Source organism: Choloepus didactylus, chromosome 19 (assembly GCF_015220235.1).
Source record: "Choloepus didactylus isolate mChoDid1 chromosome 19, mChoDid1.pri, whole genome shotgun sequence".
In the NCBI taxonomy this organism is placed as follows: Eukaryota; Metazoa; Chordata; class Mammalia; order Pilosa; family Megalonychidae; genus Choloepus; species Choloepus didactylus.
The window spans coordinates 22,447,981-22,463,482 of record NC_051325.1 but is presented as its reverse complement, the minus strand read 5'-3'; the positions used below and the strand labels follow the sequence as shown (position 1 = coordinate 22,463,482).

The following is a 15,502-nucleotide window of genomic DNA, read 5'->3' as shown; positions in this document are numbered from 1 at the left end:
TGAATTTCTACAATTCCCAAGAGGCCCACAAATACCCATAGAGAATATCCCGTTTCCAGGAACACAGCCAACCTCGTCTCCACCACACCCATAATCAGGCACAAAATGCCCTCTCATTGACCCCCTAACAACCCAAGAATGAACACACATGGACCTCACACTCCAAGCATACCCTTGCACTCAGAACCTCCACTCCTCCAGAATACAAAAACAAAACCATGTTAAGACCCAGGTACATATCAAAGGTGTGTTGGAAAACGTTCAACAGCCTAAACCAACTCTCTGTAAATACTGCACCCAGCCTCACACAATAAATTTTGATAATAGAGATATAGCACACAGTTTACAGAAAATTACCAAACATGCAATAGTTTTTCTTGGAATAATAAAGCTTTCGTTGATTTTTGCCCAAATCTTGCATCTATTATAGCCAATCTGTGCTTGCAATCCCACCACAATTTGACATCACACTTTCAAGAAGTGTTTGATTATATTTTTTTAAACAAAAGACGCTCACTTTCTTGAAAAATGAGTGGGTTCATTGCAAATATTGGTTGATATTTTTATGTTAACAAGTAGTATAGTGAAGCAATGAACATATACATTAGAATTTCACTCAATTTTTAATGGTGTTCTTACCTCTTTCCTCAAATGAATAACGGTTTTCATATACTGAAGAAAACAATTTTTTTCTACGAGGATATAACAGAAGCAAACTTGATACACTTTTAAGTTTGCTATACATTATTAAATTTCCGAACACACTTTACACAACCCAATAATCAATAAATGCAGCTGGGTCTGGGTCTGCGTGTTCCCAGGTATAAATGCTCCCCCCCAGGGAACCCGAGGGCAGGAGCGCAGCTCCGGGATCAACCCCTGATACAGACACAACGGATACAAATAACCCCAGAGCACATACAACAGTGAGCTCAGTGACATTAAAAGCCATGAATCTAAATAACCATTACCTTTATTTTTTTATAAAACTGATATATAAAACCGGTTACGAGTAGATGGAAAATGGTCAAAGAATATTCCCCCTCCCCCAACGACAGTAAGCGACGCGCCCTTCACGCTGTGCGCATGCGCATCCCTTCATGCGCGTGCTCCCAACTGACAGCTGGAGCGGTTGCAGGACAAGAGGCGCGTGCCGGAAAGCCCGGTCATTAGCGAGCGTGCGCGCCAGTGTGCGCATGCGTGCGGGGCCAGGCCCTGTGGGGACGAGGTTCTGGGGAGGGGCCTGTGGGAAAGGCGGGAAATGGAACCTGAGGAAGAGGCTGTGAGGTTTCTTGGGAAACAGGTGATTCCTCTTCTCCAGAAACCTCCACAGCCATCCTGTCCTCCATAAAAGAGTGTATAGGAAAAGCCAACTCACGATTTTTATACTTAAAAGGATGCAGGGCAGTTCCCTGTACTTAGAAAGAATCCTAGGTGAAGTGTTTTAAGAAGAGGTCCGCTCCAAGGCAGTGTTCTCAGATTGGAAGGATTAGTTATGTGCGCCTTGACTATGTTTATTTTGTTCTTGTTCATGTCCTTTGCAGAAAACTCCTGGCTTACCTGGGTCCTTGTTCCTGGAGTAGAATTTCTTACGACTGGAATAGAATAAAAATCAAGCCTTAATAATGCATTCTATTAAAGTGTTCTCTTTCAATGAAAAGGGGGAAATAGTGTGTTTTGTTCGTGGAGCAAAGATTCAAACTCAGATCTCTTTACTGTTAATTCACTGCTCTTTCTTGTGGAGTAAGTAATGAGAGCTTAACAGGTTACACCTCTTAGGCAGGGGAGCCAGACAAAATAGAAGACACCGCTTAACTTTGAATTGCAGACATGAATATCTTCCTAGCATACAAGTGTCATGTAATGTTTGGGGCATACTTATGCCAAAATATTACTTGTTTACTGAATTTCAAATGTCGCTGGAAAGGTGTATTTCTTTGCTAAATATGGCAATGTTATTCCTAGGGATGACTTAAAGTTTTCAGAAATATTAGACCTGTTCCTTTCAGTGATCTATCTTAAGGAAATAAGAGTAGAGTAATTGCAGGAAAATTGATAATGAAAAAATATAGGATCATATGCTAATTTCATAACCAGAAATAAAAGTGAAAATGTTATTTGAAAGGAACTTACATTGTATTTACTTTGCATGAAATCTCTCTAGAAAGATTAAAAAGAAGCAACTGACCTTGGTTTCCTCTGCCGAGGTGAACGGTGCAGCCAGTGGAAAGGGCAGGGGGAAAACGTGCTCCTGCATGTTCCATTCTGCAAAATTTGACTTTTACGCCATGAAAATGCTACTTGTTAAAAAATTAATTAAAAGTATTAGAAGATAAAATTTAAAAACGTAACAAAAAAAATAAAATGAGGAAAAAAGCGATGATTTTTCCTGGAAGCCTACAAGCATGGGAGTCTCTGATGTAGTGCGACATTCCAGAACAGGACGACAGTGTGCAGGCAAGCCTTGGTGGACACTGCAGAGCTTACAATAACGGACACTATTTATGGGAAACAAGGCTGATGAATATACAGCAATCTAACGTGCTTGACCTGCTGAGCAATCCTAATTTCCAACGTTGTGTTACCTTATCTCCATAAGTACACGTGCATTTATCAGATAATGTGTTCTAATTTTTGTATAAAAAGTGATGTTGTCACTGATGTAAGTGAACAACCTACCACTACAGTTGCAGAGCAGGGTGGGTTGAGGGGCATGAAACCAGGCTGATTAATAAGAACTTGGGATAAGTCTTTTGCTGTGAATCTGAGAAAGAATCCACAAATAGCACTGAAGAACTACATACCAATTGAGTTGTCCAATTAAAATTTGAAAAGAACATGTGTTTTTTTTACCCATGTGTCAGAGCCAGTCATGGAATGCCTCCCCTCCCCCGCCTCAGGCCCACCTGCCCTCTGCCCCTCCCCCGCTGTAGAATGTCTTCAGTCCTACATTCTCACCCTGTTTAGATTCAAATTTTCAAACCTTAACTCAGATTCCTGAGAATCTGCTGAGAGCAAGTTACTCTCTGGGTCCTGAACCTGAACATTTCTCAACCTGTAGGCTACCAGACAGCAGTGGTCAGTGTCCACGCCTGTGGTGGTGACATCAGAAGGAGGTAGGAATGTAGGATGGGGATGTGTTATCAGAATCTGGCCATCCTTCTAACCTACAGGTATTCAAATATGACCCAGCCCATTGGGACAAGATTTGAGCTGAATTAGAGGAAGGAGAGATCACTGGACTCCCACCAAGGTCCACACCTTAGAGGCAGATTGGAAACCAGAGACTTTCAGTTGAGGAAGGGGTGGCCTTAGAGGTAGACCTGGATTTCTGAGCAGAACTACATTGGCTATAGAGAAAGGATAGGAATAGCGGATTGATGCTCTATAGAAGGGAGAAAAGCCACATAACAAGTGTTCAATGAGTAGTGTGGCTATGTTTTATGGTAACAGAGATGCTTGCCTAAACCTTGTGTCAATTCGTTAGGGCACTTGGAAAGTGCTGTATGATTTTATTTCAAGGTTCTGAACTGAAGTAAACTAGGTCTTGTGTGGGCAGTGGGGAGCAATGGTCTAAAGCACAAAATGATTCAGTGGAGTCATCTGTGTCCACATCTGCAATGACAGAGTCTCTGGGTGAGCTAGACTGGAAGTTACTCTAACTGCCACAGCCCAGAGTCTCTAAGCTCCTTCCTGCCCAAACACATCTTTGATTTCCCTCCTGACACATGTTTTCTTTCCTTCAACCTGGACAGGGCAGTTGAGTAATGCCAAATAGTTTTAGAGGTTGGGCTTACCTGAATTGTTCTGAACTGTACTAAGATTGTGGAATCTCAGGTTTTAAAACTCCCTTGAACTTGTTCCTAACCTCATGGTGAACCCTCAGCCCTTTGTTTTACAGTTGAGAGGAAGATGTTGCTTCATGATTATGGATTGGAAACTGTGTAGTGTTGGTTTTCCAATGGAACATTTTTAAAGGCAGTTTCCTATTTGAAGAGAGAATGGAGAATAGCAAGGAATTAAGTATATTTTCTCTATTGTTGTTATTATTATTAATCTCGCTAGCACAGCTCTGTGATTAACTTTGCCTGTGTTGTAGGTTCCTGTTCTCACTGAGTACGGTCTGAGGGAGGGACTTGTGAACGGGAATGTATTCTGGATTTCATAGCCCCAAATCACACCTGACACAAGCCTCGTTGTGAGGGTATTTCCTTTTCCTATTTGGAGCTCAAATTAGATGGAACAGTCAGTTTCCATCACTTGGCGCCAATTTTAAACAGACAGGCACCTATGTTACCCTCTGAAGTCCTCCCCCGATGACTTTCATTGGCCCTCGCTTACCGTCTCCCAACATAGTTGGCTGTTACATGACAGAATCATGGGGAAATTGGACTCTACTGTTCTGGCAAGAGAATTTCCTGAGAAGTGGTAGGGACCTCTGAGCAGTGGGTAGGGGTCCTGGCCCTGTGTAATGAGGGTCTGGATGGGGCCTACAACTGTAGGAATATGCTGGGAAGGATGTGTAAAGGGCATGAACTTTAGGGTTCCTGAGGTAATGGATCCTCTTTGGGTAGAGACTCTTCTCCAATTCTTGTTTTGTAGTTTTGAGAAAGGACAAAAGATGATTTATAATGAGCATCAGAAAAAGGGAGACTGAAGAGAAGAGGAGTAAAACAATCTTTGGGAATCTACCTCCTTCGTAACCTCCCTTTCCCTACCTAAAACTTACTCTAGAGAACATTGCTTTTCTGCTCTTTAGTGACTTGAGGGGAATTTATCCAAATGTTACTTGTCAAACCTGTTCCTTGTCTGGGATCAGCCCTTGAGACTGGCTGGATATCTGGAAATGATTTCCTCAGTTAGGTGCTGTGATCCAATGAGAGCATGGGCTCCTTTCTTCTTAGCAGCCAGAGGTCTGGAATTCTTGACTTGAGAGCAAGTCCTGCAATGGAAAAACTCTCAGCAGGAGTTCTGTAATCTAAAATCTCTAGGAGGACATTTGCTCTCCTTCAAGATGCCCTGTCCACATGCCTGCTCACTTATAAGTTCATAGCTAGGATTCCCCAATTAGTTTAGGAGATCCCCTGATAGCCTCAACACTGTAGCCTTTTTTAACTATTATATTCACACATTTCCTTGTCTCCACAGCATCTCCATTGCTCACACCGGACATGACCATGTATCCTGGAGCCTCCCTACATCATTTCATTACACAACCAGTTCCCACACCAATACCTGGTCCACCACACCCACCTATCAGGGGACATTACCCACACCCTATTTTCAATCCATCACTTCCTCCTGGAAACGCTCAGGTGCTGCCTGCTTTCCCTAGAGCACTGTTGGTGACAGGAGATGGAGGCCCTGTCAACAGTGCACCTGGAGCTGACAAATTCATTCTCCAAGTCAGGAAACAAGGAGGACCAGCTGAGACCCCTCAAACTCAGTCTGTTATCCTTCCTCAGTCACCCCACATTTCAAGTGCCAATGGGATCCTCTGTGGGGGTGTTAATCATCCCCCTCCAGGGAACTTGAGACCCTCTGCTCTGCAGCCCATTATACCTGCCATGACTCTCAGGGGCACTAAGCCTGGTAATGGGGGCTGGTCTCCAGGCTTTCCTCCTCAAGCTCCACCACCAGTCACCCTGCTGGCCACCAATGTTCATTCAGGGAATGCTTTGCCCAGGACACAGGGGGCCTCAGGGGAGGGAGGTGTGGCCTCTGCCCAATCGACACCTTCACTGGATGACTCCTGCAACCCCAAGAGCGTTTATGAGAACTTCCGCTGTTGGCAGCGCTTCAAGTCCCTAGCCCAGAGGTACTTTCACTTGAGTCCTGATGCTGAAGCTCTCTCCTGCTTTCTCATGTGAGTACCTTCCCCTTATGCACATATTGGTTGCCCTGGAGGATTCAAATAAAGAGGGCTAGGGGATGGACAATTGATTTTAGGGCATCAGGGAGCACTTGAAGGAAGGTCATGAGTGCAAAGGGGTACGATGGGAGAAGATGTATTCCCAGTTATAACTCACTTTCAGGTGTCTTGTCTCAACTGATCCTTACCACCTTCTATTGGGTTTCTAGCCAATCTATACCTCAGTACCATCCTAATAATCATTTACATAGGACTAAAAATCAGAGGTTTCCTTTGATAAAGTGAGGTTTGAATTGAGGTGTCTGGCTACAAACCCCACAGTCCTCCCACTATACTTTACTTTCCAGCACAACACTTAACAACGTGTCATCCAGGTCTAGTTAAATCCACTGGATTGATGAGAAGTGCAGGAAACAGGCAAAGTACTTTACATTTGCCCCCACCCTCATTTTCTGAAAAATTCCAATTAGAACTAGGAGGTGGTAGAACATGTACAGTTGTGAAATACTTGGTCCCCCTCACCCAATTTGCAAACCTGAAGAGGTTACCTCACTAGGTAACATAATCTATGAGACTTTTACACTGGATTCAGAGGATTGCTGAGATTGTTACATGAGCTAATGAATGAAGTACTTGGAAGTGTGAAGTACTTATGTGATGCTTCATTACATGACAGCTAGTCTTTGTGTTATTTTCTTATGTCATTGTGTCATTACATTTTAAGAAAAAAAGGGCTCACAAAAGACAAAATATCCCAGCTAAAGTGTGGGAGTGGATGATAAGCCATGCAGTCCAAGACCATGGGGTATATTGAATGTGAGACAGAGACATTTGTGATTATGGTAGTTTTCTCTTTTCGCACCCAGAACTGCCATCACTCTCTACTCTGTGTTGTCCTACAGTAAAATTATGTGTCAACTACAAGAGTGCATATACCAACTAAACAAGACACTTGTTTTTCATTTACATCATGCTCCCCAGTAGTTGAACTCCTAAACACATCCTCTGGCTCAATAAATTATTCAAAGGGGTCCCCCAGATTTCCAGTTTTGAACAGTATTAAGGATTCCCCAAATTCTTAAACATTACATCTTCCCTCTTGGAGCAGACTCTCAAATGAAGTCAGCAGTATGATCTCTCTCTTGAGCCAGCTCAGAGCACTCTGTGGAAAGAGCTCCAATCACCATTGGCTTTGGAATATGTAATCCTCCTCTTCACACTCTCATGCTGTTTCCCAAAAAATTCCTCCATCTGATGATCATGTGGGAAGTTGGTTAAACTTCTAAACTTTGGACCTTTGGGAATGGGGCTTGGAATCTGTTTTAAAGGTATTCTCCTGGGTCATTGTATCCACAGAGACACTGAAGACACAAGGGAGAGTCAGATATTCTAAAATAATTCCTTTCTTTTATTTCTGTCTCTCAGAAATGGATCCTAGTATTAATATCCAATGGTCAGTCAGGGGTATTCTGAGGTGAAAGTACTTACAACCACAGATTATACACTGGAAGGAAGTCATGAAGTGATAGATGGCAGAGAACATAACATTTGGGGGCAGGGCAGGAGAAGGAGGAGGTGCATATAGAATGTTACTGACATGGAGGATTTTAGCCCAGTGCTTCGATCTCTGGCCCGGCGCAAGCCCACCATGAGCCTGGAGGAGGGACTTCACAGAGCTGTGCAGGAATGGCAGCGGACAAGCAATTTTGACCAGATGATCTACTATGAGATGGCAAGAAAGTGAGTCCCAGGATCCTTGTTATTTTGAGGGGGCTGCATTTTGGGGTGTGATGGAGGAAAGTGAGGTAGGCAGTTGTAAGGCAATGTGGGTGGTCATTAGAGGGAATGCTCAGAGCAGGGGGCGTCAAAAAGGTGGAGATTCCCAGGATGTTGGAGGCACAACTCTCCCCTTCGGTACCTTCCCTCTTAAACTTTAGTACAGGAATTGTTCTCTTCTCCCTTTCCTCCCTTTTCTTATTTTGGGTCTGCAGATGCCCTGTTCATGAAGGTCTTAGGGTTGATTGGGGTTAATTTCTGCAGATTCCAAGGGGTTAAACTACAAGTTGTAGGGACTGGGCAGTGGGTGACATGCTCTACTAGGCAGGTTCCTGCTTACCTTGGTGGCAAAGGAGCTGGAGGCTATTGGCATAGAATTTGGGGTCCACTTTTACACATGATGCAGTGTCCAGAAATTGTTCCCTGTCATCACAGATGAGGCAGGTGTGGAAGAGGTTGGTCAGTAGAAGCCACAGTCTCATGCATCCGGTGCCTGGGTCTTTCAGCCCTCACTGCAATTTCTGCCTGTTTCTCCTTGGCTAAAACACAAAGCAATGGAAAAACACATGGAAAACACCTTATTGGAAATTGAACCCCAACCCCAGTGTTTCTTTCTACTTTATTCCCAAGAATTTCTTCACCCCTGTCCTTGCTAGGCTCACTGTTCTAAGGATCAAATTCCCAGCCTAGGGTTCTTAGTTCCATGTGCTGTTCTCTGGTTTCTATATAATTCTATAGCATCTCAAATCCTACCTTCTGACAGTGGGCTCTTCTGTGTATATCTAGGCAGGAACAGCACTGCCATGGAGGTGAGCGTCTACCTGTATGGCCCTGCCATATATTACACAGGCCTGATTTAATGCAATAACGTATACCAATATTGCATAACTTCACAGGGTCCTAGGTGTCGGAGCCTAAAGTGAAACAATTAAAACCTGTAGATCCATCCTTGAGGATCTACCAAGCAAAAGAGGGTTCATTTTCTTCACATGCTTCTTAAGTGTGTTGGATTGTACTGTAGGTGAAAATATGATGCAGTGACCTCATGAGGTTCCCCAGAACTGTTGTTTTTCCACAAGGAGTAAAGCCCCTCTTGGAGCAGCACTTACCCAGGACCTTGAGGACCCACAGAATATACTTCATATACCGTGTTGATGGTGCTGATCTCTTTTTTCTGGGCATCCAAGGAGACTGGGCCTTCCTTAAAGCATTGCTTCTGCCTTTCTCCCATGCTAGATTCAAGGAGTTTGAGACTGAGGAAGAGGGACAAATTGAGATCTTACAGAAGATGACTGGTCCTCAGGGCCCATTAAGAACAGCCCCTCCAAAGCTTCATCCCTTGGTGCAAAAAGGCAACGTGGAAGGCCAGCAGCCAGGTATGGCTCAACACACTCCAACAGAAGATGATGGCCAAAGGGGGCAGAGGGAGGGCCAAAGGACTCACATCTTGTACTTTTCCTTCAAGACATGGCATTGTACTGCAAGCAGAAAACCCAAGGAGACCCCAAGTTACCAGCTTCCTGTTGTCATAAACTAGGTCTACTTTCTCATTTACCATAACTATACTTTCATGTTGACTGACACATACGGATGCATTTATATAATTTGCTCTAAGATTGGGGAAGGGATGAAGGAATATCTTAGAATATCTCAGAATATCAGTCTCCACCTTCCCTTTCTAGGTGAATATCTCTAAGATCCTCAATATCTCAAATCGTCTCCTATATGCACCTTCTCACATGCACCCTAAGATATGGCTCTAACCAATATGTTTGGAAGATTAAAAGCTGGAGATTCATGCTAATTTCTCTTCCTGATATTCAACCCTAACTTTAGTGTCCATTCCAAAGAAAGCAGGACCCAAAGCACAGTTTCCGAGACAGCGGCAAAAGAGACACCAGGAGACACAGAAAATGAAGGCACCCAAGGAGATCCCAGCTGAAGCTGTTAAAGAATACATTAACATCATGGATGGGCTGGTAGGGACTTTGGACTCAGCCCCTGAGACAGATGGCAAATGGGACACAGAAGAACATGAGCAGCAGCAAGAAGAGGATGGGACTTATGCCGACCCAGATCTCCTCGCATACATTGACAAGCTATGTGCTGAGGAAGATTTTGTTACCAAGGTAGGCTGGCTCTGTAGGTGTGGTGTCCAGCTGACTGGAGTGTATTGGCATTGTCAGCAAACTACAATATTTGCCTCTGCCCGTCTGTTGCAACCTAATTTTGTTCCTTATTTCCTGAGCTGTGTGTAGTGTTTTTGTGTCTTTGTCAGCTTATGTGTGTGTGCATGTGTGAGTGTGTACAAGTGTACCTGGTGGTCCTGATGGTCCAAAAGAACCGAAGATCACAAATGGTGGGGTCACATCAAGGCTTGTGCTTTCGGCTCCCAAACTGACAGGTTGGTCAACATCAAGGATGTTCATTTCCTCTTGCTACTTTTTACAGGTGGAGGCAGTCATTAACCCCAAGTTCCTACAAGAATTGCTTTCCCCAGGAGAAGATATAGATTTTCTTGCCCTAATAGAGGAGCTGCAAAAAGAGGAAGGACTTACTCCCACTCAGGTAAACAGAGAGTTGCAGGGAATTTCACAATATAAATTCCAGTGGTGTTGTCTGGTCCTATGCTAACTTTGCTGTCAAGTCTTCTGGAGAAATGCAGTGCATGTGTGGGGTGTAGGTGGAGAATGAGTGGGTATCAGACCATGGAAAGGTGTTTGGAGGCAGTGGTAAGGACTGGATGTTTCAGAATATTGTACAGTAAGATGTGCAGTATGAGCTATATTAACTGCACTTCAAACTTACCTGCCTACTACCCAAGTGCAAACATCTCCCCCATCACTCAGCCACCTGATCTGAGAAATTCTTCAGAGTTGGTAATTTGTCCATTTTCCTTCCTCACAGCTTGCTGAGAAACGCCTCCCGGCCTTCAGAGATGGAGAGGGTGCAGAAGCATCCCCAACTCCTGCCATACCAAAATTGGACACAGTTCCTCCCACAACACACTTTACCAATGGTCCAGAGATCAGAAATGACCATAACCACCGTCGTGAGAATAAAATCAGTATTGAAGGCACACCTCAGAATGGCAGAGCAGATAACAGCATGGCCCTCCCTGAAAATCTTGTTGTCTCTCAGAGGAGTGAAAAGTCCTCCAATATTCTAACTAAACGAGTCACCTATCCTAAGCAACAACAAAGAGGCAGTGGCCCTACAATGGGAAGCAGGTATGAGGACATTCTGCAAGAATCATCGGCAGGAAGCACACCATCCTGGCCAGAAGCCAGTTGCAGTAGAGAAAAGGATGAGGAGCTCCAAAGCCTTGCCTTCCTCTTGGCTCCACGATGTTGCATATTTCCATGGGATCTTTCCATGTGCTGCTTCTCTCCTGGTGCAGTTCAGTCCTCAAAGCCTCAAAAAAGAAGATGTGAGCCTTCCCTGTCTCATGGAAAGAAGCAGCGCTGTATTTAAACAGAAGGGATAAGTGCGACCAAATTCTCCACAAACCAGCCCTCCATGTTGGGGTCCTAAAGTAAATTTTCAACTTTTATATAAAATATAAATATAGTATAACATATAAATAATGTGATATAAATAAAAATTAAGGTTGTTCTGTTGAAAAAAATTCTCTCAGTGCTGCAATACTCTGTATACTCTATTCCCTTCTCATTGATACTTGATGGATTGCGTGACTGTGAAGGACACATACAGATGGTTCCAGGCTCTATGGATCCACAAATGACTGCCCTCATTCTGCCCTCTATCTTTAGTGTGACTTCCTACAGACAGCTCCTGGGAAGAAACTAAATTTCATGCTTTCCCTCATAGCTGACAAGTCCATGTCCACTTCTCACATGACCTGGCTTGGTTGTGGGTGGTCATGTGGGGGTATCCCAGTCTTATATATATTTCTTAACAATTTACTCTTGGATTGTGGGACTGTGAATAAAAGATATGGAAGGACCCAGACTCTATGGATCCAGAGATGACTGGCCTAGTTCTCCTCTCACCTATTTGTCTCATTTCCTTCAGAAGGCTCCTGGGAAAAGACTAACTTTCATGTTTTCCCTTTTAACTGACTAGTCCCCAGTGACCCCTTTCCTCATCTCCTACTCACATGCCCTGCCTCAATTGCGGGTGGTCATCTGTGAGTATCCCAGCATTACCTGTGTCTCTTAACAATTTCCTGATGGAATTTTGCTCTTCTACCTTTCAGATTTCTTCACCATTAACTAATTTTCTCTGATCCTAGACATAGCACCTCTCGTGTCATGCTTTCCTGATGCAGACAGCAGGGCTTCAATGATCCTTAACACACCCAGGTCAATTGCTGTGTGGGTGGTTTGAACAGAGACAGACAAGCTTGGTTTCAAGGGGATTCAGCTCTGTGCATTTCTGCCTCAACATGGGAGATGGCATCATTAAGACACAGAGAGGTTAATAAATCTTTAATTGTAGTCAGCTTTCTTAATCATGAGAACTGACAAAAGGTTATTGTTTATATGTAACATGGCCTAGGCAGGGAGGATACAAAGTCCATTTGTGTATTTCCATGCAGGTATGAGTCTTTTCCAATTAGATGGGGATGGATTCATTTCCAATGGCCAACAGGACTCATCCTGGGAGCCTTTTGGATCTTTCAAGGATTATCCCACAACCGCTATTCCCTCCCCTTCCCAATTCATGACTAAAATTCTTACTTTGAATACATGTAAAGATGTATATTCAAGTCTAAAGTTTTTTTTTTAATCTATCTTCATTTTATTGAGATATACTCACATACCACGCAGTCATACAAAACAAATCGTACTTTTGATTGTTGACAGTACCGTTACATAGTTGTACATTCATCACCTAAATCAATCCCTGACACCTTCATTAGCACACACACAAAAATAACAAGAATAATAATTAGAGTGAAAAACAGCAATTGAAGTAAAAAAGAACACTGGGTACCTTTGTCTGTTTGTTTCCTTCCCCTATTTTTCTACTCATCCATCCATAAACTAGACAAAGTGGAGTGTGGTCCTTATGGCTTTCCCAATCCCATTGTCACCCCTCATAAGCTACATTTTTATATAACTGTCTTCGAGATTCATGGGTTCTGGGTTGTAGTTTGATAGTTTCAGGTATCCACCACCAGCTACCCCAATTCTTTAGAACCTAAAAAGGGTTGTCTAAAGTGTGCGTAAGAGTGCCCACCAGAGTGACCTCTCGGCTCCTTTTGGAATCTCTCTGCTACTGAAGCTTATTTAATTTCCTTTCACATCCCCCTTTTGGTCAAGAAGATGTTCTCCGTCCCACGATGCCGGGTCTACATTCCTCCCCAGGAGTCATATTCCACGTTGCCAGGGAGATTCACTCCCCTGGGTGTCTGATCCCACGTAGGGGGGAGGGCAGTGATTTCACCTTTCAAGTTGGCTTAGCCAGAGAGAGAGGGCCACATCTGAGCAACAAAGAGGCATTCGGGAGGAGGCTCTGAGGCACAACCATAGGGAGGCCTAGCCTCTCTTTTGCAGCAACCGTCTCCCCAAGGGTAAAACCTATGGTAGAGGTCTCAACCCATCAAACCACCAGTCCCCTATGTCTGTGGTCATGAAGTCTAAAGTTTTTTATTTCCAACATAAGTAAACCCAACTTGATTCTAGAAAAGCCAAACATGGCTGGAGCTGTATTGCAAGCCTTGGGCTGCCCTCTGTGTGCAGGATGGACCTGGAGTGGGAGGAAGTGGAGAAGGGGTGAGATACCCAGTTGTCCCCCTTCTTGGGCTCTTGTACAGACTTATGCTCAGAGCAGTGGGGCTGCTTGGAGATAGGGCTTTTCAGTGACTTGGCTGTGGAGAGTTTACGTCAGCAGAGGACAGAGGTGTTCTGTACCTGACTTCAACAGGCAAGTGTTATTGAGAAAACAATGAAAAGAAAAAAAGAGCTAAGAACAAGGAGAAGACTCAGCTGCTTCATCAGCTGAATTATCTTCTCTTCCCCCTCAATCTCTGGTTAACTCCTCAAATTTAAGTGTGTGTGGTCCACCTCTTCAAGCCCAATTTACTATTCATAACTGTTGGACACTGAGATTCCCTGCATGGGAAAGCTCTTACACTCCCCTTTTCCTGCCCAACCACTGGAATGTTCTAAGTTCTGATTACTCCCCCACAGCCTGTGTGGATTTAGACAAGCTGTGACTCCCAGCGTGTATCCTGTGGTATAGCCCAGTATGCAAAAATGTGGTTGCAGGGTGGTGTCCCACCAGAAGAGGCAAGATGGTGGCTGTTCTAGTTTGTTAATGCTGCCAGAGTGGATTGGCTTTCAGAAAAGGGGGTTTATTTGGTTACACAGTCACTGTCTTAACACCATAAAGTGTCCAAGGTAAACATCAACAATTGTGTTCCTTCACTGGAGGATGGCCAGTGGTGTCCAGAAAACTTCTGTTAGCTGGGAAGGCATGTGGATGGCATCTGCTCCAAAGTTCTTGTTTCAAAATGGCTTTCTCCCAGGACATTCCTCTTTATGCTGCAGTTACTCAAAAATGTCACTCTTAGTTGCTCTTGGGGTGTTTGTGCTCTCTTAGCTTCTCTCAAGCAAGAGTCTGCTTTCAACGGCCATCTTCAAACTGTCTCTCATCTGCAGCTACTCTCTCAGCTTCTGTGCATTCTTCAAAGTGTCCCTCTTGGCTGCAGCAAGCTTGCTCCTCCTGTCTGAGCTTATATACTGCTCCAGTAGTTTAATTCAGACTCACCCTGAATGGGTGGGGAAACACCTCCATGGAAATTATCTAATCAGAGTCTTCACCCACAGTTCAGTGGGGTGCATCTCCATGGAAACACTCAAAGAATTGCAATCTAATCAATATGGATACATCTGCCCATACCTGATTACATCAAATATAATGGTGTTTTGGAGGACATAATACATTCAAAGTGGCACAAGGACTTAGCCTTCCTTATAGCAAGGTTGCCTGAGACCCATCCTTGCTTCCTGCAAACAGCTTGAGATAGAAAGGGACACATGTCAGGATCCTGTCCTGTCATCAACCTGCAAATAATATTACCGGTTCTGAATTACAGTTTCTCCTGTGCCACCTAACATCTCCTTCCCAACTGGGATGCATCAAGAACCTGCCTGATTTTTTTTGGTCTTTTGAGCAATGGAAATTTACTCTTGGCCATGATTATTCCAGCTGTTGCCCTTTCTCTTTTCCTAACTGGTCTTCAACAAAGAGAAGTGGGGCTCACAGGCTATGCCCTTCTAAGACACTATGATGATGTCTGGACACTAAGGACCTAACGTCCAGAAGATTCCTAAACACTGCACCATTCAGGCCCATCTGGGATGAGCATCTCTACCAGGTGCTCCCTGCTCCACCTGCTGTACCCTGATGGCTAGACCACCACCCACATTTCTCATTCAGTGGTAATATGTTGAGCAAATGACAGAGACCTGGTTCCATCATTCACTGGTGTATGATTTTGTGCATGTAAATAACTCCTGTACATTCTGAGTTCTTCATTGGGAAGGGACATAAGACAGTGCAGCTGAGAATGTTCGGAATATTAAATGAATCCTGCTTCTAGTAATCTAGTTCAGCCTTGTTCTTTTGTCTTCATAGTCAGGAATGGATATCTTCATCACTGTTATGTTCTGGGATTCTGGTGTTCCTATTTTATCCTCACACACCTGGTTGTCATCTGCCTTTCCCTTCCTTGCTTGGTTGAGCAGTTGACAGAAATAGGCACTTCTGGTCTTCCCCATCTCTGTGACATAACTGACCTTTAAAATCTCTCCCTGAGGAGAGGAGAAAAGACGGTGGCATAGAGAGGAGTGGAAGACTGTTAGTCCCCCCAGGAACAATTCA

At 44.0% G+C, this 15,502-nt stretch overlaps 1 protein-coding gene across 1 annotated transcript; it reads left to right on the top strand.

Moving 5' to 3' along the window:
* Positions 1–1,023: 1,023 nt before the first annotated feature.
* LOC119515239 (NUT family member 2G-like) lies at positions 1,024–11,122 on the top strand. The gene is made up of 9 exons (XM_037811127.1): positions 1,024–1,080; positions 1,124–1,303; positions 3,062–3,116; positions 5,149–5,866; positions 7,484–7,612; positions 8,885–9,024; positions 9,485–9,777; positions 10,100–10,216; positions 10,556–11,122. The coding sequence occupies exons 1-9, from the start codon at positions 1,024–1,026 to the stop codon at positions 11,120–11,122; spliced, it is 2,256 nt and encodes a 751-aa protein (XP_037667055.1).
* The last annotated feature ends 4,380 nt before the right edge of the window (positions 11,123–15,502 follow it).

Excerpts from the sequence above, each read along its gene's own strand:
- LOC119515239 (XM_037811127.1), top strand. The coding sequence starts at position 1,024 with ATGGTCAAAGAATATTCCCCCTCCCCCAACGACAGTAAGCGACGCGCC. Across the intron at positions 1,081-1,123 it reads AGCGACGCGCCCTTCACGCT|CTGGAGCGGTTGCAGGACAA; the intron begins GTGCGCATGCGC and ends CCCAACTGACAG. Across the intron at positions 9,025-9,484 it reads CGTGGAAGGCCAGCAGCCAG|TGTCCATTCCAAAGAAAGCA; the intron begins GTATGGCTCAAC and ends CCCTAACTTTAG.